At 37.8% G+C, this 22,135-nt stretch overlaps 5 protein-coding genes across 8 annotated transcripts; 3 read left to right on the forward strand and 2 right to left on the reverse strand.

Moving 5' to 3' along the window:
• The first annotated feature begins 367 nt into the window (after positions 1–367).
• On the forward strand, positions 368–1,724 carry LOC115995780 (putative F-box protein At1g32420). The gene has a single exon (XM_031234917.1). It carries the CDS (start codon positions 442–444, stop codon positions 1,666–1,668), a length of 1,227 nt encoding a protein of 408 aa, XP_031090777.1. The 5' UTR covers positions 368–441; the 3' UTR covers positions 1,669–1,724.
• A 194-nt stretch (positions 1,725–1,918) lies between these two features.
• On the reverse strand, positions 1,919–8,202 carry LOC115996665 (translation initiation factor IF-2, chloroplastic-like). Of its 2 annotated transcripts, XM_031236014.1 has the most exons (13): positions 8,030–8,202; positions 6,246–7,928; positions 6,112–6,144; positions 5,835–5,948; positions 5,528–5,677; positions 5,331–5,429; positions 5,190–5,252; positions 4,664–4,819; positions 4,477–4,542; positions 4,061–4,297; positions 3,239–3,514; positions 2,722–2,910; positions 1,919–2,583 (listed from the first exon to the last, which is right to left on the reverse strand). In XM_031236014.1, the coding sequence occupies exons 2-13, from the start codon at positions 7,710–7,712 to the stop codon at positions 2,422–2,424; spliced, it is 3,012 nt and encodes a 1,003-aa protein (XP_031091874.1). In that variant the 5' UTR covers positions 7,713–7,928; positions 8,030–8,202; the 3' UTR covers positions 1,919–2,421. The 2 variants fall into 2 exon arrangements, with proteins under 2 accessions (XP_031091874.1, XP_031091872.1); XM_031236012.1 differs by having other exon boundaries at positions 6,246–8,202.
• A 1,079-nt stretch (positions 8,203–9,281) lies between these two features.
• On the forward strand, positions 9,282–12,764 carry LOC115995588 (transmembrane 9 superfamily member 12). Of its 2 annotated transcripts, none has more exons than XM_031234665.1 (2): positions 9,282–9,595; positions 10,246–12,764. In XM_031234665.1, exon 2 carries the CDS (start codon positions 10,309–10,311, stop codon positions 12,286–12,288), a length of 1,980 nt encoding a protein of 659 aa, XP_031090525.1. In that variant the 5' UTR covers positions 9,282–9,595; positions 10,246–10,308; the 3' UTR covers positions 12,289–12,764. The 2 variants fall into 2 exon arrangements, with proteins under 2 accessions (XP_031090525.1, XP_031090524.1); XM_031234664.1 differs by having other exon boundaries at positions 9,282–9,481.
• A 669-nt stretch (positions 12,765–13,433) lies between these two features.
• On the forward strand, positions 13,434–17,084 carry LOC115995745 (zinc finger CCCH domain-containing protein 13-like). Of its 2 annotated transcripts, XM_031234870.1 has the most exons (5): positions 13,434–13,782; positions 14,297–14,936; positions 14,997–16,306; positions 16,435–16,504; positions 16,714–17,084. In XM_031234870.1, the coding sequence occupies exons 2-5, from the start codon at positions 14,328–14,330 to the stop codon at positions 16,852–16,854; spliced, it is 2,130 nt and encodes a 709-aa protein (XP_031090730.1). In that variant the 5' UTR covers positions 13,434–13,782; positions 14,297–14,327; the 3' UTR covers positions 16,855–17,084. The 2 variants fall into 2 exon arrangements, with proteins under 2 accessions (XP_031090730.1, XP_031090729.1); XM_031234869.1 differs by having other exon boundaries at positions 14,297–16,306.
• Positions 17,085–17,318: 234 nt separating this feature from the next.
• LOC115995746 (glucose-1-phosphate adenylyltransferase small subunit 2, chloroplastic) lies at positions 17,319–21,185 on the reverse strand. Its single transcript, XM_031234871.1, has 9 exons — positions 20,854–21,185; positions 19,648–19,944; positions 19,153–19,422; positions 18,875–19,054; positions 18,599–18,702; positions 18,411–18,522; positions 18,026–18,124; positions 17,727–17,846; positions 17,319–17,577 (listed from the first exon to the last, which is right to left on the reverse strand). Exons 1-9 carry the CDS (start codon positions 21,121–21,123, stop codon positions 17,461–17,463), a joined length of 1,569 nt encoding a protein of 522 aa, XP_031090731.1. The 5' UTR covers positions 21,124–21,185; the 3' UTR covers positions 17,319–17,460.
• Positions 21,186–22,135: the final 950 nt, after the last annotated feature.

The raw sequence follows: 22,135 nt of genomic DNA on the forward strand, positions 1-22,135 counted from the left end.
TTGAGCTAGTCTAAATGGATAAGCTGAAGCCTAAAAGGATAAGCTTCGCCCGGAGATCCTGTGTTCGATTCCTGTAGGCTTCACCTAGTTTTGTTGTTTTGTTGCTCAAGACTTTCAGCAGGCAGTTATATACGTATAGACATAACATCAACAACAATAGTGTATGCGGTTCAATGGATGGACTCCCAATATATGAACAAGAGATCAAGGGCTCGAATCCTTGCTTGGACATCCACCATTTTCCTTTTATTTCATAACAGTTCTTCTATTCTCAAAAAAAAAAAAAAAAAAAAATAGTCCTTTTTCAGAGATTGGGCCTTGGGGCGGTGAGAAAGCGACACCGCCCCAAATGTATAAGATTAGGGTTAGGACTTCGAGGTATGAACTGCAACTATATAAGCATCTTTGGTGGATTTGCAGACCCAAGGCCGAAGAGGAGCGATGAGTTTTTCAAAGTGGGCATCGGTGGATTTGCTTTCACAAGAGATCTTCGTCCAAATTCTGAGTAAACTCCCTGCCAAATCTCTGGTGCGATTCAAGTGTGTTTCGGAATTCTTTTGTTATCTGATTGTTGATCATTCCTTTGCCGATCTGCACCGCAACTGGTCCTTAACCCTTCCTAGCAGTAGGATGAGCATTCTAATCTCTTTGCCGATCTGCGTAGAAGACGGTAGACTCCGTTGGCATTACACAATAAATTATTCTGAAGAAAACCAAGGAATACTCCATGCCAATCGTCTCCGCTATATCGACGACGACGGTAATCTCTTTCAAAAGGTTTATATAAGCTCTTCGGTGGACGGCCTAATTTGTTTCTGCACATACTCACGACTCGGAGACGCCATTGCTATTCACAACCTTAGTACCCGAAAGCATATCTCTCTTCCATCAAGTATTCCAAGTGTTGGGCGCGATTCCGGGAGCAGGATGACCGCTTTTGGGCTCTTAGGTTTTGATTCAGTCTCGAGAAGATACAAGGTGTTGAAGTCAGTACACTATACCAATCGCTCTTACAACCGGCATGTTTTGGTAAAGCATTGGGTTTTTACACTGGGCGTGGATAAATCATGGAGGGAGATTCATTCGTCTCCCGCCTTCCATCCTTGCACTTGTTTTAATAATCATTTTTATTTTCGTACTAGTGTTCATATTGACGGCATTATCTATTCCCTTAATTCATTGAATAAAGGTGAAATAGTAACATTTGATGTTAGAGTTGAGAATTTTTCAGTTACACCTCCTCCTCCTCCAGCTACTATACCTGGATTGGTAGAGGGGCCAGCAGGCGTGGATAGTGGTAGATCTGGATTGGTAGAGGTGGATGGTCGATTAGCTATTGTTGATCTTATAAGCGACAACTTGCGCTACGGTATGGCAATATGGATCCTTGAGGAATTGGCATGGAAGAAACAATATCTGATTTTCATTCCCATCCCAATGCAAGAGATTCATGATTTTAATAAGATGATTTTGTTCGTTGCTACTAATCATGTTGGCGAGATTGCTGTGCTAGTGAGACGGAACATCTGTCTTTCAATTTTATTTTATAACTTTAGAAGACAGAGTTGGAGAAAATTTGAAATATGCAAGTTGCCTCTAGGCTCATCTATGTATCCCAAACTGTATCCTGCCATGTACTTCATCTTAGACAATATCTTTGTCTTATAATTTTATTTGATGAATACATTCTCCAAACAACTAATATATCCTTATTATTATTGAAAGGATTTATTTATTTATTTGATTAATACATTTTTTGGAGTGTGTATTTTAATTCGTGTTGTATGTATATATATTTAGTTCTTTATTGATGTTCATATCACATCAATATTTTTTTTGAACTTCAGACTTTCATAACTGTAGAAAAAAGTCCTTTTTTCCAAGTCTTCCAACTACACACTAATTTTCAATTAAGTCATTGAACTCAAAAATATAAAGATGTCATTGAACTCAAAAATATAAAGATGGGGCAACCCTTGGTCCTTAACCCTTTCACTAACAGTCTTTAAGACAGGCAATCAGCAAAGGCCATCTGCATTGTAATTTTCTGTGCCAGTATACAAGATAAGGTCATCTGCATTGTAATTTTCTATGCCAGTATGCAAGATTGGTAGGCGTAGGCGTGCTAGCTCTATTTGAAAGTTGTGAAGTTTATGACAAAATTGTTTGTAATTTTCTGTGCCAGTATGCAAGATAAGGTCATCTGCATTGTAATTTTCTGTGCCAGTATGCAAGATTGGTAGGCGTAGGCGTGCTAGCTCTATTTGAAAGTTGTGAAGTTTATGACAAAATTGTTGGACCGGTTGGTATTGATAAAAGCCAACTTGCTTTTATTCCTTTCATAGATCTATCCCCGTATAAGCCAAAAGCCAACTAGTTATCCATCTGAAAGTTGTGATATTTAGCCTGCCTTGATTCCTTTCATAGATCTATCCCCACTTTTTCAAGTGCTGCGGCAATTGAGGCAGATGCTTCCTCAAGTGTTCTTCTCTTTTGTGTTGCATTGAAGGCTTGAAGGGTATCTCCAACCTCAAACTCATCAAAATCCTTAATGCCAATTCCACACTCTAATCCAGCAGTTACCTGTTCAAGAACAAATGTTAACATTTGACTTTCTTTCCCCATTTTTCATGCATTAAATAACAACTATTGAGTATTGTTTGCTGTCATCTTGAAGTATAACGAACGCTTTCATGAAATATGAAAATATCGAGAGTATACCTCTTTCACTATCTCCTTTACTCGTCGTAGTGAATCGAGGACACCGACATGGACTTCTTTACCTTTCCTAACAACCCGAATTCCATGTTCTTTCACTACTTTTCCCTCGGTTACCATGCATCCAGCAACACGGCCACTACCACTGCTGAACACTGCCCGCACTTCAGCTGAACCAATTGGCACTTGTTCCTGCAAAAATGAAACCCAGTTCACGCATTCAAATTCACAGAAGACAAACAATAGATGATATATGACAACTCGACATTGATAGCTTAGCTGAACTAAGAACTACGGCAAGTTCATACTTTTTATGGCAGAAAATTTTAATTCTTTAAAAATACTATAGACCAATCAGCTCCAAGCACGGGAAAATGTGATATTGGCTTCAACACCACCAGGCACCCTTCATCCAATATGGATTGTTCGTGGAATCGTGGGCACACTCACAACATGCAATGTTTTGTTGTAATTTAATTCCAAGGAACTTAAGACAGGACAGCACAGAAATATGGCTTACCTCAACAGGTTCCAGGAGTCCTTCCATCGCATTTCGCACATCATCTATGAGTTCATATATGACTCTGTATAATCGGATCTCAACACATTTGTTGTCTGCATAGCTTTTGACAGAGCCCGGCGCCTTGACATTAAATCCAAAAATAATTGCTTTACTTGCATGAGCAAGATCAATATCGCTGGTGCTAACATCTCCTGTGGATTGCAATAGGAACTTCAGGGTAACATTATCCTGGGGTAGCACCTGGAGAGCTTGTCTGACAGCCTCAATTGATCCCTAACCATAGTTGTATGGTTTCACTTTAGCACCAAATAACAATAAACACCCAAGAGAAACCCCAAATCTAGGAAAATTTAGTTAGTGTGCAAAATATAAAATTGATAACGAACAACTTTCTGATATCCCTAATGTTTATTCATTTACTTATTTGCATGGTTTTCAATATCCTATTTTTCACATTAAATTATGGCTCCATTTCTTGGTTTCCAATATCCTATTTTTGAGTAATTTTCTGCTGCAGATTGATTCTGATGTGGAGCCAAAGATTCTCACTTCTCTTCGGGTAGATATTTTCAGACCTCTCTTTTATTTTCTTTTTCTTTTTCTGCTTCTTCTTAAGAGAAAATACGGATTCTTCTCCAAATATTTCAAATGACAGAAATTCAAAAGGATTGGCAAACTACTCTAGCAAAGTTTTTCTTATAGTCTTTTTATTTTTTTTTCAGACCTCTCTTTTATTTTCTTTTTTCTTTGTCTGGTTCTTCTTGAAACTAAATACTCTGCTTACTTTAATTAATTTGGCATTGAAATTAATACGAATACCTGAAAATCAACTTTGAGAATAATATTCAGTTGGTGCAAGTCTAGCCCAGTAAGCTTTCCTGATGAAACAGCAGAAGCAAATGAAGATAGTGTAACTTTCCCTTCTCCAGCCTTAGATGATATACGCTCATTTCTCAAGGATTCTGCCCGTTCCTCGGCCTTTTTACGAGCAATATCAAGGGAGCCAACCACCTCGAATTCATCACCAGCAATTGGAACAGTATTCAACCCAATTACCTGTTGAATCATCCAAAACATGTTTCAGATCAAGGAGTCAACTAAAGTCCTAAAAGTTACTACGGAGTATTAAATATGCTGAAAAGAATCCAATGCTTACTAAAACTAAGTTAAATATCAGAAAAAAGTAATATACTGGCGAATCTTTAAACGGGAAGTGACAAATGGGAATTGCATACCTGTACAGGTATGGAAGGTCCAGCTTCGTCAACACGTTTCTCATTGTCGTCAAATAAAGCACGAATCTAAAAATAAACACGCAGGGGAATTTTTTTCAAATCAGGCATTAAGTTGATATCAATGAACCAAGTTATCAGCTCTCAGGAATCAAGAGCAACCAAAATGTCAACTCCTTTGTTCACTAACCTTTCCAAAAGCCTCACCACAAACCACCACATCTTGCCTTTTTAATGTCCCATTCTGTACAATGAATGTAGCTATGGGTCCTTTTGATTTATCAAGACTGGCTTCAATCACAGTTCCCTTGGCATTTCTGTGAGGATTAGCCTTCAACTCTTGAAGCTGCACGTTACAAACAAATCAATAAGTTAAATACAAAGCACATAGATTAATGTGTGTGTGAGAGAGCGAGAGAGAGGAGGAGGTAGTTAAACAAATTTAGGACAGTATTCAAAAATCCAAGTTTTAACCATTCAATATTACAAGTCATAGACATTCAAGAAATGGTTGGGGGTGGTAGTAAGGGTGGAGGGAAGAGGATTTCCTAGTTATACCAATCCAATACAGGAAAAAAAAAAAAAAAAACAGTATTTTTCTTGCATAAACACAAAGATGACATTTTTGTGCACGACAATACCTGAAGTGTACAGTGTAAAATGCTTATATATTAGTTTAAAATAGCCAAGAAGATCATGAATTCAATTTTACTAACCTCAGCTACAAGCATGGCAGTTTCCAGCAAATCATCTATATTCTCTCCTTTGAGAGCACTGACCTGTTAAAAGATATAAATACATGACTATAAGAAATGATGTGAATAACACCAACCCACTATGTGCATATGTTTCACTACCTTAACCATTGGGATGTCACCACCCCAATCTACAGGCATCAAACCTATCGAGGAAAGATCTTGCATGACTCGCTCTGGATTAGCTCCATCCTTATCAATCTGAAATAGCAGAAGAAAAATAAACGGAACTCATCAGTCCTGACTCCTGAAAATAAGAAACAAAAATATGACATCAAATGCCCTTATCTCCAGAAAACCTTATTTATGGCAATCACAATTGGAACTCCAGCTGCCTTGGCGTGAGCAATGGCCTCATTTGTCTGAGGCCGTATCCCATCATCAGCAGCTACCACAATGATAGCAATGTCGGTGACTCTAGCTCCACGAGCTCTCATTGCTCCAAAGGCCTACAAAATCAATTGTCAAACTGTCATACAGAGTAATAATCAGTAATCACTTTGGAAAGGTCAACTACTACCCTCTAATCTTCTATGTCTGTTCCATAGTGAGTGCAAATCAGGGTTAAAGATATGGATGCAGAAACAAAATTAATGCTAAGCATACCTCATGTCCAGGAGTATCAAGGAAGACACATGTCTGGAGCCTGCCATCTATAGGTACCTTCACCTTATATGCACCAATTCCTTGAGTAATCCCACCAGCTTCAGATGCTGCCACCTAAATATCTACCAGTTAGGGTTCAGTTTGCAACTACACTAGAAGAAATGATGAATCACAATCCTTGTAGTCATGTTCAGGACATGCTTCCCCAAAGGAATAACCATGTCATGAAGAAACCATGATTTCTAAGCATTAAACCGGGGCAGAAGTGCACATATACCTTGCTATTTCGAATGTAATCCAAAAGAGTTGTCTGTCAAGCAAAAAATCAGGAACATAAATTAGCTAGATCCTCCTCATTGATGTTAACATAATAATTTCATAAGGTTGAGATTATGAGCTTTGATGATTTACCTTTCCATGATCTACATGGCCCATTATTGTGACAACAGGTGGTCTATCTTCTAATTTGCCTACATCATCATCATCTAAAATTTCCTTCTTTTTAGCCATTTCTTCTACCCGAACAGGATCAGCATCAATAACTTCCACTTCATACTCTTTGCATATCATCTTCACCATGTCTTTGCTAAGTGTTTGAACACCATCAGGTTTGATTCCCTTTGTGTACAAGTAACCAAGAATTTGGCCTTCACTCATGGCTAAATTGTATGCCAACTCCTCTGTTGACATACCTGCTTCATTAACCTCCAAAATTTCTACTTTGACAGGAGCAGCCTTTTTGGCTGCTTGCAATCTCACTGCCTTGCGACTTGCCTTGGTCCACTTTCTGCCTTTCCGTGCTTTAGCAGCAGAGGGTATGGAAACATCAAGTTCTGACACCTCTTCATCAGGAATCTCATCATAGTCATCATTAACTGCACGCCTACGCGGTCCTCCTGATGCACCACTCTTTTTATGAAACTCCTCCTTGGACTTCCCAAATGGAGGGCTCTTCCTGGGTTTTGGAGGGGTTAAAACCACTCGAGCAATAGGAGGATCAGGTGCAGGCTTTTTAGTGGCAAACTTATCAATCAAAATTGGTTTGTGTTCTTTGTTCTTTGCAGCTAATTCAATCGCATCAGCAGTTGGGGACTTAGCTACTGCACCCACACCATTCAAGATAACTGGTTTCTTTATTACAGATGGAGGAGCTACAGGCTGCTTTGCTTGTACCTTTGGTTGGACTTTTTGAGGCAACTGATGAGGCCTAAGAGGGGAAACAGGTTCAAACTCAGCCTTCCCCCTTGTGTCAATTTTTTGTTCTCGTTTAAGAGGTTTCTTAACAACTTTTTTCACAACACCTGCTGGATTCCCCTTCACCCAGACACTCTTTAATGTTTTAGACTTCCTATTGGGACCAGCCACCGAGTAATTTGTGCTGGCTGGTAGTTTCTTAATAGGGACCTTAGTACTAGTTTCTAGCTTCTCTGCCTTCTCCAATGCCTCTCCAAGGGACTCAATCACCTCGTTTTTATCTTCCCCATTATTGCCTCCCTTGTCACCATCTGAAAACTGGCCGGTTTTTGCCCCATTCCAAGTTAAAGAACTCGTGCTTAAAGGAGGACCAGCTTTCAGCCCATACTTTAGCTGAGGTCTAGGAATAGACCTCAATAAAGGATCATCAACGGCAGCATCCTTACTACTTCCTCGCGACAAATCAAGGGATGTTGAAGTCCCCTGATCAGCAATATAATCAGTGATAACTGAGTGTCTACAAACAGACATGTATCTCCATCTCCTACCAATCCTAATCCTATGAAAACTTCTAAAATCTTTACCAAAAGAAACCCTTCTAACCAGTGTATATGACCCTTCAATTTGTCCCCTATGACAGCTGCATATGCTTCCCAAATTTACTGGAGATGTAATACTAGCCATTGGTTTACACAATAATTATCTCATTAAGCACTCCCAATTCCCAAATCCCAACAGCAGAACTACCCTAAGATACAGAAATTCAACAAAATTCGAATTCCTAAGTATCACTTCCCCTCTGTCTAACTGTCACTCTATAAACTCCTCACCAATTCAATTATGATGGAGTCGAGTATACAGAGATGAACAATCCAAAACTGCGCCGAAATGTGAAACTCGCTAAAGAAATCAAGTAAAAAAGGTTGTGAATTTATTACATATTAGAGAAACCCAGTGTGAATAAGTGCAGTTCTGTGCGCTGGAAATTGGAAAGGTGTTACCTTTGAAGGTTGTAAGCAGGTTTATCTCTCCGAGTTTAGTTGATGTCACCGAAGTGTTCGATGAAAGAGAGATGGGATAATTAGAGGGAAAACGATGCATAAGAAGATTGTGCTTCACTGCTTGAGAAAGACCTCATTTAGGCAAAAAGGCCCAAGAGATGGGACAGATACAGAAGACTGTCAATGCTTGTGGGCAAAGATTTTGTTATAATGTCATATATTGTACACCAAAAAAAATATCTTCAATATTAAGTTTTACTCTCATTTTTTAATTTTTGATGTAGTTTATCATTATTATCAGAATAAAATGAAGAAATAGGATTTGGAACTAAATATAGAATAACTAATTTACCTGGGTTTGTCAAGGACCTTGTGATTCATGGCATCAAGTTATTCTCTCATTTGGGAGGTTGTGAATTTGAGCCTCAGTGAAGGCGATATTAACTCATAATTATGAATAGATACTGTATTGTAATAGAGTAAGTAGTACATGTGCTATTTTTAATGTATTGCATATTTATTTTGGCGTACAAAATACTAAAAAAGAACATCTATAAAGTACAAATCAATATGCATGGAAATATAATGAACATACTAAAAATGAATGAGTGATAATTCAAAAATAAACTTGTAATATACTACGGAGTAATACGCTAAAAAATAAACATGTGTTAAGGTAATAGGGAATTATAAGAAAATATAGTTGTTTACTATTTTGGGTGACGATGAAAATTTATAACCGCCGTGCGAGTAAACAAGTATAAGAAAATATAATAGTTCACTATTTGGGGTGGTGATAAAAATATGCAACAACTACATGATGGTGAATACTACGCATACCTATGTAATAACTCACAAACCAGGAGAGGTGAAATTGCACTAGGCATGCACTAATTCTATGTAATAGCTCACAAACTAAGAGAGGTAAAATCGCACTAGAGTTTATTGTGACGAGGGAATCTGCATTCACTCCCCGTGGTGGGTATGCTCTAAGTAAAATTTACATTGTGATTTTAGCTGGTAAAAGATAAAAAAAATAATATTGACTTAAATTTAAAAAGCTAATAAATCACTCAACTGGAAGTTGAACTTATAATCTTGTGTTCTAATTTAGTAGTTAAATTGAGCCCATAATAAAGCGCCCATCCGGTCCAAATTGGGAAAATGCAGCAGTTGGCCCAGTAACTTAAAATTTTCCAATTATATTGAAGCAAATAAATCTCATATCACGCATTCACGCCATATAGCGCTATCCCCAAACAGTACCTAACGCCTATAGTTTTATTGCTTACGCTTGCCATCTTCATTTCTTCACAGTTCACGCGCTCTTTCACTACTCCTTCCTCTCCCCACCATTCTCAATCATCGAAGGCTAACCGGCACGATCTCACCGACAAGTTTTGCCGAGCTGATTCGCTCTGAGCTCGCTCTTCATTTCCAGATCCAGCTCCGGTACGCATTTCCGTAGATCTATCTCGATTATACACCGAATTTGTTAGCAGCAACAAGTTCGGGAATGGCATTGTGTGGCGGTGTCGGTGTCGGTGTCGGTGTCGGCGTCTTGTGGTGAATTTTAGATCCATGTTAATTCGTAATTTTGGAAATGCAGTTGTTTTCTGTATTCGGTTTGGAGAGTCTGGATTTGCATGTTCTGCGTACGAGCATTGCGTTGAGTTGTTTTCCTGTTTAATGTATCTGGATTCAGTTTAGCTACTACTACGTCGTGTAACAGATATGCGTATGATATATGGTGTCTTCAGTTTCGTGTATGCTCGGTGCTGTTTGTGTGTTCGTTTCTGACATAGTGATATTGCGTTTACTGGCACATGTATTTTTATGCTGTGCGGGGCACTGTAGGCATGTAGCCTGAGTTTTGTTTGCTGGAATTTCTGCTTCTATATAAAAATGGATGTATGGTCGTTGAATGCCTGATTTGTGTTGTCCATGTAAATCGAGACGAAGGTGCTTGTTCTGCAATTGTATACTTCTTATTGTGTTTATGAATTTCCATCTTTAGGTTAGTGAATGGTCAATTGAGTTATACTTTTAGTTGTTGAGAGCTGATTGCATATGATTTTGTGGGGTTCATTTTCCACTTCCTTTTCCTTTTCCTTATTTATTTAGTTATTTATATTTCTTCCCTTTTTGGTTTTGCTTAATGTAGTGGAAACATATTATTGACAATAATTTTGAATATTTGATGCTGAATTTTGTAGATTGATGATTTCTGTGTTACTACCAGTGGCTTAGAGGGCCTGTCTCCTTCATCTTGTCTAGCAATGGCATTGTCATCAATCTTGGGAAGGAGATACTTGGCTGCATTCGTATATTTTGTTCTCATTTCACATGCTTGTAATGGGTTTTATTTGCCGGGTACCTACATGCATACATACTCCACTGGTGATGAAATTGTTGTCAAAGTGAACTCATTAACCTCAATTGAGACTGAGCTACCCTTCAGCTATTATAGTCTTCCTTACTGCAAACCTCAGAATGGCATCAAGAAAAGTGCTGAGAATCTTGGAGAACTGTTAATGGGAGATCAGATTGATAACTCTCCCTACCGTTTCAGGATGAATGTTAATGAATCTATTTACCTCTGCACTACCCCCCCTCTAAATGAGAATGAGGTAAAGCTCTTGAAACAGAGGACCCATGAGCTTTATCAGGTGAATATGATCCTGGATAACTTGCCTGCTTTGAGATATGCCAACCAAAATGGAATGAAGATACAGTGGACTGGGTTTCCAGTTGGCTACGCACCACCAAATAGTAAAGAAGATTACATCATTAACCACCTGAAATTTAGAGTTCTGATTCATGAGTATGAGGGAGCTGGAGTGGAGATAATTGGTACTGGGGAAGAAGGTATGGGTGTTATTTCAGAAACTGATAAGAAGAAGACTGCAGGTTATGAAATTGTTGGTTTTGAGGTGGTCCCTTGCAGTGTTAAATATGACCTTGAACAGATGACAAAACTTCACATGTATGATAACAGCACATCTATAAACTGTCCATTGGAGATTGAGAGGTCTCAAATTATAAGGGAGCAGCAGAGGATATCATTCACTTATGAGGTTGACTTTGTGAAAAGCGACATTAGATGGCCATCTCGATGGGATGCTTATCTCAAGATGGAAGGTGATCGTGTTCACTGGTTCTCGATTCTTAACTCATTGATGGTGATCTTCTTCTTGGCTGGAATTGTTTTCGTAATCTTTTTGAGAACTGTGAGAAGGGATTTAACAAGGTATGAGGAATTGGACAAAGAAGCTCAGGCACAGATGAATGAGGAACTTTCTGGCTGGAAGCTTGTGGTAGGTGATGTGTTCAGAGAACCAAATCACTCAAAGCTACTCTGCATTATGATTGGAGATGGGGTTCAGATTACTGGAATGACAGTTGTAACTATTCTTTTTGCTGCTCTTGGTTTCATGTCACCAGCTTCTCGGGGTATGCTGCTAACAGGAATGATAATGCTTTACCTGTTCTTGGGAATTGCAGCTGGTTATGTTGGTGTGCGACTATGGAGAACTATCAAGGGGACTTCAGACGGATGGAAGTCAGTTTCATGGGCAATTGCATGCTTCTTTCCAGGGATTGTTTTTGTTATTCTCACAACGCTGAATTTTATTCTTTGGGGAAGCAACAGCACCGGTGCCCTACCCATTTCCTTGTATTTCGAACTCATAGCCCTCTGGTTCTGCATTTCAGTGCCTCTCACTCTCCTGGGAGGACATCTTGGCACACGAGCAGAACCTATCCAGTACCCAGTGCGAACTAACCAAATTCCTAGGGAGATCCCTGCGCGCAAATATCCATCATGGCTTCTTATCCTTGGAGCTGGAACTCTTCCATTTGGAACCCTCTTCATTGAACTTTTCTTTATCCTCTCTAGTATCTGGCTTGGTCGGTTCTACTATGTCTTTGGTTTCCTGTTCATTGTTCTCCTGCTTTTGGTCATTATTTGTGCCGAAGTCTCTCTTGTCCTCACTTACATGCATCTCTGCGTCGAGGATTGGATGTGGTGGTGGAAAGCATTCTATGCCTCAGGTTCTGTCTCTCTGTACGTGTTCTTGTATTCCGTTAATTACTTAGTCTTTGACCTTCAGAGCCTGAGCGGGCCAGTGTCTGCTATACTGTATCTCGGCTATTCACTGATAATGGCTGTTGCAATCATGCTCGCTACTGGCACCATCGGTCTTCTCACATCATTTTACTTCGTCCATTACCTCTTCTCCTCAGTGAAGATTGACTGAGGATTTAGATAGCCAATTCTTGACAGAGAGAAAGCTTTATTGCTCAATTTCTCACGCGGTGGTTGCCAAATGAATGAAGAGATTCTCAGAAGCTGGTTGCCCTGAAGGCCTGCTAAGATATCAATTCTTGTTCTTGATATTCTCGATGCTAAAAATGTTTCATTTGTATCGATTTTAGCTGTTTAATGCTGGTCAATGTATTCTGCCTTTTCTTCATCTTTCTGCATTTAAGCTTTGTGTAGCTCGTCCATTCCAGTTGTTTTGGACATGTATTGAAACGCATATTGTAGTTAGCCAAACACTTGAAGCCGGGAAAATGATTCTTCCGGGCTTCCAAACACACCCAAATGTTGATATAGCAGATATTGTTACGCCTGGCAGCTGCACTGCGCATATCAGCATATGGCACCGCACCACTAGTTTGTTTGTTTGTTTTTTAAAAAATATAATAATTAATTCATTTGTTTCTTTTAAAATTCAAGTCACTATAATAATAATAATAATATTATTATTATTATTATAATATATTTTGAAAATAAATTGAAATTATAAGAATGTACAAAAAATAATAGTGAATTACAAATTTATTGATAGGATATAGGCTCAGTTTAGGAACATATTTTATCAGCTAATTTTAGTTTGTTTGACCATTATTAATTATTTGATTTGGTTAAACAACCAATTGAATGTTTGATTTAGCTTTTTGTAACAGGCTCCAAAACACTAAAATGTTGGATTAATTAGCTTTTTTTTTAGTAACAGTTTATTGCTCTAAAACGTTAAAATTCAAGAAGCTGCTCAAAACAACTTTTCGATAAACCTTTTTAGAAAGTCAGTTTACATGTAATCAGCTAATAGTTAATTTATCAAATATTTTTTTACAATCAACTAAAACTATCAATTAGTCAAATCATTAACCCAATTAGTTAACAACTATTTACCAAACATTTCATAGTTTATTTTTGAAAGTAATGTGAAATATAGGCATTAGTTCAGTGTGAAAATATTTAATATACATAATTTTTTTTTTAGAGATGAGGATAAATGTTTGATTCGAGTTAGACTCCTTATACGAGTACATATTTATTTATGCAACGAATTAATGGTCCAGGTAACATAGGTCAAACTACTAACACTGAAAAAAACTCCCCAAAAACAAAAATAAAATAAAATTGGGGAGAACTTCCGTTAGTTTTTGCAAAATCCCAGGCGGAAGAGACTTCCCAAACTCCAAATTCTATGGTCTCGCAGGGAAATATCAGCCAAGTGTTAAATACTAAATACTGTTTATATGAACTTTCCGAATCTTTCTACACAAGCTTTTCACAGTTTATCTAAACTCGAATTCATAGCTGAATCTCTCTCATACGAAAACCCTACTTCTTCACCATTTTTCCATTTCCAGCCGAGTGGTTCGGAACTCGATTCGAGCTCTTCGCCGCCGTTGTCGCCCGCCTCAGACTCGTATCGCAACTCCTTCATGTAGCGTTTCAGGTAACTATCACACCACGCACACCGTCGCACTATTGACTTCTCATTTACTTTGTGTTTTTGTTTTTTTCGATTCAAGTGTCGGAATTCAGTTTCAAATTCCCTGCATTAAGTTTATGAGAAGAGTTACTCAGAGATTTATAAATTAAGACATTGCTTCCTTCTTTGGCGTTTGTTAGTATTCCATTATAGGAATTCTAAACGCCAAAGGTATACTGATATCCATGGTAGCATTTTGGCTGGATTGGATGCTTGTTTAGTGTAGTCAACAGAAGAAACCTAGTAGATCGTAATGTAATTGGAATCTGTTGTTTCAAAGTATGCAGTGTTTGAGGATACATGTTTATTATTTTAGTGAAGAGACTGACTGAGAAGGAATTTCATATAAGCATAAGTTTGAATGATTACAGTACATTATGTCATGATAATTGCAAAGCTAGATGTTTGGAGCAAGTAATTTTGTTTGCAATGAGACTCCAGTCAGTTAATCTAATGATTTTTTTTAATCTATCTGTAGATGTGAGTTCTGTGTTCAAGTGGTGAGAGAGATGTGCACGGAGATTAGTAATCATGAAAACAACAAGGAAATGGGTTGGCCAGAGAAAGGAGGATTTTGCATAAAATGTGATAGAGGTGGTGGCAAGGTGTTGGTTTGTAGTGACAGTAACTGCCCTATAGTTGTTCATGAGGAGTGCATGGGATGCCCGGCTAAATTTGATGACAGGGGAAACTTTTATTGCCCATACTGTTTATATAGGCAAGCTACTGTAGAATCCTGTAAAGCAAGGGAAGATGCTATGCTTAAAAAGCAAGCTCTGTCCCGATTTCTGGATAATGAGGTGACTATTGGTGACAAAGTAGTGCAACCATCTACGGGGAAATCACCATCAAAAAGGGCTGACAAATCATCACCTGAAGTGACTATCGGTGACAAACTAGTGCAACCATCTATGGGGAAATCACCATCAAAAAGGGCTGACAAATCATCACCTGAAGAACGTACTGGTTTCTTGCAAAGTAAATGCAATAAAGTCGGCGAAGGGATGCAAACAGAGCATGAACCAGAGGTTGATAACCAACAAATAGATCGAGATGTTGAAGATCGTCAGGAAGATGGCCACTCGAGTGAGATACCTGAAAGAGAAAAGAAGACTAGGAAAAAGGCTAAACGAGTGCTAGCAGAAAATGAACCTGAGGCTGATGCCCAACAGCTAGATAGAGACTTTGAAAATCATCAAGAAGATGGTCACTTGAGGGAGATACCTGAAAGAGAAAAGAAAACTAGGAAAAAAGCTAAACAAATGCGAGCAGAAAATGAAACAGAGGTTGACGACCAACAACTAGATAGAGGTGTTGAAGATCATAAAAAAGATGACCACCTGAGTGAGATACCTGAAAGAGAGAAGAAAATTAGGAGAAAGGCTAAACGAGTGCTAGCAGAAAATGAACCTGAGGCTGATGACCAACAGCTAGATAGAGACTTTGAAGATCATCAAGAAGATGGTGACTTGAGTGAGATACCCGAAAGAGAAAAGAAAACTAGGAAAAAAGCTAAACAAATGCGAGCAGAAAATGAAACAGAGGTTGATGACCTTCAACTAGAGAGAGGTGTTGAAGATCATAAAAAAGATGACCACCTGGCTGAGACACCTGATAGAGGAAAGAAAATTAGAAAAAAAGCAAATCAAATGCTTGCAGAAAATGAACCAGTAGTTGATGACCAACTACTAGATAGAGATGTTGAAGATTGCCAAGGAGATGGCCACCTGAGAGAAATACCTGAAAGAGAAGAGAACATCACGAAGAAAGCTGCACAAATGCAAGCTGGCGGGAAGGAAAATGAAGATGGTGGTGGTGCAAAAGCTGACCAGATGCAGGGAAAAGCACGTGAATCTGCAGCATCCTTCATGAACGAAGAACCTGAATCCCAGTTACATTTGAAAGCCAAGAGAAGGGTTGAAACTGGTGCTTCAACATTTAGAGAATTTGAGGCTGTTTTGAGACGAAGCAACCACAATATGATAAAGAAACCTGATAGAAAAAAGAAAATTAGGGCAAAAGCAAAACTAATGCTTGCAGAAAACGAACCAGAGGTTGATGACCAGCTACTAGATAGAGATGCTGAAGATTGCCACCCGATAGAAATACCTGTACGAGAAAAGAACAGCATGAAGAAAGCTGCTGTACAAATGAAAGCTGGGAGGAAAGAAAATGAAGCTGGTGGTGGTGCAGAAGCTGAGCAGATGCAGGGAGGTGAATCTGCAGTGCCCTTCGCGAATGAAGAACCTGAATCCCAGTTGCGTATGAAAGCCAAGAGAAGGGATGAGACTCGTGCTTCAACATCTAGAGAATTTGAGGCTGTTTTGGGACGACGCAACCGCAATACAGAAACAAATGAAATTGAGGGTCAACCTTCAAATTTGGATTCTGAAAGGTCAAGCCGGACAACTTTCTCACCAAAGAAAGTTTCAGGGCTAACTGGGGAGACTAGTTCCCCTGACAAGTCGAAACAAGCTGAACCGTGGCAGTGAGTGTTCAGCTACTAGAGAAATAACTTACTTTTATGTGCACATATTATTCTTGCATATAAATATTTAACTTCTCCTTTACTATGTTCTCTTTACTGTTGCTTCTGAACTTATTTCCTTGCTGCAGGAGAAATCAATTTCCAAATGGAAGACGTCAAAAATTAATGTGGAGCACTGAAGAGGAAGAAATGCTTGAGGCAAATATTCCCAATTTCCACTGCAACTTTTTCTCTATCTTATTTTCATAATAAGAACTGGTACCCCACCCCCTGCCTCCTTCCAAAAGGAATTCTAAACCATGGAAAAGAGATCAGAAAAGTTTTTACAATAAACTTTAGGTTAATATGGAAGAACTTGCCAACTTGGTATATCAGCTTCTAATGTGGTTATGTATTGTGGGCTACAGGAAGGTGTTCATAAATTCTCAGCGACAGCTAACAAAAATATCCCTTGGAGGAAGATCTTAGACTTTGGTCGTCATGTGTTTCATCCAACCCGTATGCCAACTGATCTCAAGGACAAATGGAGAACCTTGTGCTTCAGATAAAATTCAGGAAGTCATTTTGCAAATATGCTACTCTTAAAATGAAAACCATTTTGGTTTGTCTCCTATATTTCTAAATTAGTTTCCTTGTTACTTATGATCCTTTTCTTTAGTCCAACTTTTGTTTATTAGTTAGACACGGGCCCTGTTTGGTAGATGGTTGTTAGTTGATTGTGTTAGAGAGTATGAATAGTTAATAACATTAGTTTATTGTAGAAAAGTGATTGGGTAAATTAGTTGTTAGCTAATAGCTGTTTGGTATAATTTATTTTTTCTTTATAAGCCTTTAGGACTCTTTGTCTGAGTGGGCTATATCTTCCACGTATATGTGAAGGAGAGGAAATCTTTTGTAATGCCGGCTGGTAGCGAAACAAAAGAGCCATCGAATAGCTTTGAGGGAAGTTGGCTCAAGAGTTTTTACCTGTATTGCCTATCAACTCAATCCTAGCCAATTAAACGCCATAGGCTGGGAAAAAAACAGCATAGAGATGCCGATGATGCTTTATTATTTAAAATTTTAAAACTAAAACGAAGGTTTAACAGAATGCATCATTAGTCTCTCAAACGGCTACACTACAGTAATCATGTACATATGATTTTCAAATATTTCTAGATTATGGTTCCACTGGGAATCAATGCATCCTTGATGATTGTGACGATTCCACTTTTAATGAAATATCCTTCAGTTTCCCTAGCTGCTTCTTGAACATTGTCATTGTTAATGATCTGAAACAATCAAGAGTCAAGTTAGCTGCTTCTTTATGTTACACAGTAAGACTGGGTATAAACTTTGACATAAGTCAGTTCACTAGATTAATGGCCAAGTTTTTAAAAGCAAAAAGAGGAGAAGAGCAGAAAACTATATGGTATTGAACCTTCACATCATTCCCAATACGTGCATTCTTGTCAATGATTGCTCTTTTGATGTGTGAATTCCTGCCAATTCCAATTGGAACACTTCCCTTTGCAGCCAGAAGCCTCCTGTCAGCATCCGTCTGAAGCAAGAAACCAAAGGATGTGAAAAAATGGCTATAAATTACTAAAGAAAGAAACATAACAACAAAGAGTATGATATCCATTGGATCATGAACTAATAAAATGTCGCATCCTGCCCAAAAGCCGATTTTAGCCCGACAGGAATGCAAATTCATTCGGTATCTACATGGATGATTACCTCATAGTAATCAGCTCCCATCAATAATGTATCTTCTATAATTGCTCCCTCCGATATGCATGATCTAAGTCCAACCACAGAATGGTGAATTTTACAGTTCTGCACCAACAACACACTTGTGAAGACAGACCAGATAGGTTTCATAGTACAGTGTAGAGTAAGGTTAGTCATGATGTACTGAAACGAATCCAATAAAAACAAGTGAATTCTCAGATCAAAATAGTTTTTAAGCCTCTCGGAAAAAGTAGAAGCATCACACTATGATGTGCAAGGACACAAATTATGATGCTTTTTCTTTTCCTGGTGGGCAAACTAGACCAATATAAGGTTGCACCAAATAAATTATAATATGTAAGGATTTACAACCAAAGTTCAATTCACTTACCTTGATTACACAACCTTCACCAATAACGCTGTCTGTGACATCAGCATCAAGCATTTTAGAAGGAGGTAAATATCGAGGTTGAGTGTAAATGGGAGCTGATCGGTCATAGAAGCTTCAAGAAGGCATTGAAGACTGTGAGTGCTTTAAATTAAAGCAGCACAGTCAAGAAATCAGTCTACAATAATTACCTGAAATCTGGCACAGGCTTTTTTGTGATTCCCAAATTGGCATTATAGAAGGCTTCAATTGTACCAATATCCTCCCAGTAGCCATCAAACAAATAAGCTTGAACCTGTACAGATAAACAGTGAGACTTCACATAGAGCTACTGATTGATGCATGACAGGCAAATTTCATCTGCCTATTGCACTAAAACTTCTATAAAGGTATGTTGCAGTGTATTTTGAGAAGTCTCATATTAGAATATGGAGGGCAAAAAGAATTTTAGGAGAGAAGGCACATACTCTCAATCCAATGGATGTTGCACCAGGAATAACTTCACTTCCAAAATCATTTGCTCCAGGGAACTTTTGTCGAAGTAAGTTAACCATCACATCTTTACTTACAACATATATTCCCATACTTGCAATATAAGGCATCTCTTTAGCTCTCTGATCATCAAGACCTAAAATAGTGGTATCAACCTGAACAGAGAGAAACAGAAATTTCTTAATTTATTTAACAGATTAGAACTCGAAATCCATTACCTAAATGTGTGAATGCACCTTTCTTAATTTTTTACCTTCATAGCTTTCAACTGTTCTCCTTTTGGTTTCTCTGCAAATTCAATAATCCTTCCTTCTTCATCAATCTTCATGAGACCAAAGGCAGTGGCACGTTTCTCATCCATTGGCAGTGCAGCAACTGTAATATCCGCATCTGTTTCTCTGTGGGCTTGAATGAACCTCTCATAATCCATTCGGTATAGGTGATCTCCAGCGAGAACCAGGAATTCAAGAACATTGTGCTCCTCAAAAAGCCATAGATATTGTCTGACTGCATCAGCAGTACCCTGCCAGATAATTGAATAGCATGTCACTTTATGGCATTATGGACTCAGTAGTAACACTTCATTTAGGTTTCAACAGTTGGTGGTCATTAATATAATCCTCAAACTATACAATTAAAACAAGAAAAGAACTATATAAATTATGTATGAATAATAATAATAATGCTTGAGCTGAATCATTCCTATTGACAGCAATTACATTGGTATTATGATGATTGAAGTGAATACCTGGAACCAATTGGGGTTCTCAGGACTTTGCTGAGCAGCAAGAACTTCCACAAAGCCTTCATTTTTGTAACCACCCATGTTACTTGCATATGCCCGTGAGAGGTGACGATTAAGTGATGCAGAGTTAAATTGTGTAAGAACATAGATCTTGGATATGTTACTGTTCAAGCAATTGCTCACAGGGATATCAATTAGACGATAATTTGCTCCAAGTGGAACAGCTGGCTTTGCCCGCTTCTTTGTGAGAGGATAGAGTCTGGTCCCAGCACCACCTCCGAGGATAATTCCCAAGACACTCTGTGATACATTAAATGGACAAAATCCATTATAATTCTTATTCATGTGAAGTTAATGCTCCTTTAGTGCTTAAAGTCAGGAGGGAAAGATGAGTGTTTGCTTCTTTTTATTCAAAACAGTATAATCAAATGCTTGCAGTTTGTTCCCATGTAAAAATAGCTTAAACATTGCTTTGCCAAAGAAAAGAATAATCAAATGGGTCTTTTTGTCTAGAACAAACAAATCAGTCAGCTTTATTGGTGAACATACAACTCATTCAACTTTACTGTTTTCTTATTTCTATCGGAATCAAAATTGGTTATACCATCTTTAACAGTATATTATAACACAAAAATCAAGTGTTCAGAGAAATATAATTTAGAGACTCATAAGACATAAACCATAACATACACAGAGCACATAATTGAACCAAAAAAAATGCAGAAAAGAAGCAATTGAAATATCATGAGATACTAATTGCACCTGACAAAAATGCACTGCTAAAAAATTAATAAATAAACTAGCTGCTTGCAAATGAGATATCTCTACAATAAAATACCTCTATGAGTTATTTCTGAATATAATAGTAATAAATGCAGGAAGATGGAGAGGATGTTGGATCTGGAAACGAGCTGTAAAAAAACTTCAAACTAAAGCAATGAACAACACACATCACATAGCGATACATATAATATTCAGACTTTCTAATGGGAATCAGTATTTTAATTTCATAATGATTTCAAAAAAGGTAAAATTTCATTAAATACAGATCAAAATTGTTTTGCGATTATGATAATACATATACTCAGAGACATTAATATCGATATCGATGTACTGCGTGTATACATTCATACATACATGCAAAAGACATATGTATATAAATAACTTTGGCAGTTAACACGCTTATATGAAACGGTTGAGAGTGCTTACTCGGCTAGCATCAGGATCTAGACAAGTCTGCGAATTCTGCGAATCGGAAACAGCCTTTGGAGAAACGATGAACGGAGCAGTCCGAACCTCGGAGGATTTACCGCCGGAACGAAGCCGTCGAGGAGGCAATGGCATCAGCTTATCGCCAGAGAGATGAGACGACGCGAACGACAACCTCCGGAACGACGCCTTGCTAACATCACCGTCGATTCTCTCCCCAACGCCGCCGGTATACGGAGACGACAAAGCTCCGATCGTCGCTGCTGCCATTTTAATGCCGCGCTACCACTCTGAGCTCTCTGCGGACTTTGGAGTGTGTGGAAGCGAGTGATTCTGTTGAAATTTGGACAGAAACTAAGCGTCCTTTTATAGTAAGTGTTCAAATAGGTGACAGCTATTACCTAATTGCCAAAGAATTTGTCAACATTTACGGTTTGCCCTTCCAAACCAGCGGCTAGCATTTGCGTGACCAAGGGTATATTTGGAAGTTTAGAGCAAAAATCAGGGTGGGGAATACTAGTTTTATTTTATATGAAAAATACACATGATATGATCACATGTGACTTGTGATTACTGAAAATATCTAATCGGCTCCTTTGCACCGTTACTTATATATCTTTATATTATATATACACCTTTTTCCTTTCGTTCCATTTTATTTATCTAGTTCAATTTTATACTTTTATTTGTCTAGTTCGATTAACGATAATTGATTGAAATTATTTTTAATTTAATTTTTCATAATATTATTTATATAGTATACAAATTTATATATTTAAAAATTACATTAAAAATACTAATAAACACAAAAAAATTAAATTTAAAAATAAATAAAAAATACTAAATAAAATACAAAGAAAAAGAGTTGGTTTAACTAATATATAATGAGTAGGACAGATAAAATGAGATAAAAGAGAACATATTGTTTTGTTGGCCAAATTATATGATATGGGGTAAAATATTTTATAAAGTAATAGTAGTAATAATAATTTAGCTGATTATGAGCAATTAAGCAGGGTGGTTCTGTCACAAAGTGCCAACTTGCAAGTGACTTTTTGGAGGGTTTGTTTATGATATGATATCATCATCACAACCAAAGTTGGTGTATCCTGACCATGCAAACGTTACAAGTTAGTGAAGATGTTAATTTGGTAACGAAGATGTTTTATTAGCCTTCTTAGTCTGAACTAGTAAGTTATGAGCTATAAACAATTTAGGCTGATTTTCTCCTAATTTTTTATCAGTTAAAATTACAAGATAAAATTTACATGATACAGACTCA

The sequence above is a fragment of the Ipomoea triloba genome, chromosome 11, assembly GCF_003576645.1.
Source record: "Ipomoea triloba cultivar NCNSP0323 chromosome 11, ASM357664v1".
Taxonomy (NCBI): domain Eukaryota; kingdom Viridiplantae; phylum Streptophyta; class Magnoliopsida; order Solanales; family Convolvulaceae; genus Ipomoea; species Ipomoea triloba.

What these genes read in the sequence shown, in the direction of transcription:
- LOC115995780 (XM_031234917.1), top strand. Translation starts at nt 442, where the DNA reads ATGAGTTTTTCAAAGTGGGCATCGGTGGATTTGCTTTCACAAGAGATC.
- LOC115996665 (XM_031236014.1), bottom strand. Translation starts at nt 7,712, where the DNA reads ATGGCTAGTATTACATCTCCAGTAAATTTGGGAAGCATATGCAGCTGT. An exon ending in GTGGTGAGGCTTTTGGAAAG is followed by an intron (nt 4,543 to 4,663) that starts GTTAGTGAACAA and finishes GTTTATTTTTAG; the next exon opens with ATTCGTGCTTTATTTGACGA. An exon ending in TAAAGGAGATAGTGAAAGAG is followed by an intron (nt 2,584 to 2,721) that starts GTATACTCTCGA and finishes GTTCTTGAACAG; the next exon opens with GTAACTGCTGGATTAGAGTG.
- LOC115995588 (XM_031234665.1), top strand. Translation starts at nt 10,309, where the DNA reads ATGGCATTGTCATCAATCTTGGGAAGGAGATACTTGGCTGCATTCGTA.
- LOC115995745 (XM_031234869.1), top strand. Translation starts at nt 14,328, where the DNA reads ATGTGCACGGAGATTAGTAATCATGAAAACAACAAGGAAATGGGTTGG. An exon ending in AAACAAGCTGAACCGTGGCA is followed by an intron (nt 16,307 to 16,434) that starts GTGAGTGTTCAG and finishes TCCTTGCTGCAG; the next exon opens with GAGAAATCAATTTCCAAATG. An exon ending in AAGAGGAAGAAATGCTTGAG is followed by an intron (nt 16,505 to 16,713) that starts GCAAATATTCCC and finishes TGTGGGCTACAG; the next exon opens with GAAGGTGTTCATAAATTCTC.
- LOC115995746 (XM_031234871.1), bottom strand. Translation starts at nt 21,123, where the DNA reads ATGGCAGCAGCGACGATCGGAGCTTTGTCGTCTCCGTATACCGGCGGC. An exon ending in AACAGTTGAAAGCTATGAAG is followed by an intron (nt 19,055 to 19,152) that starts GTAAAAAATTAA and finishes CTCTCTGTTCAG; the next exon opens with GTTGATACCACTATTTTAGG. An exon ending in GTGAAGGTTGTGTAATCAAG is followed by an intron (nt 18,125 to 18,410) that starts GTAAGTGAATTG and finishes TTGTTGGTGCAG; the next exon opens with AACTGTAAAATTCACCATTC.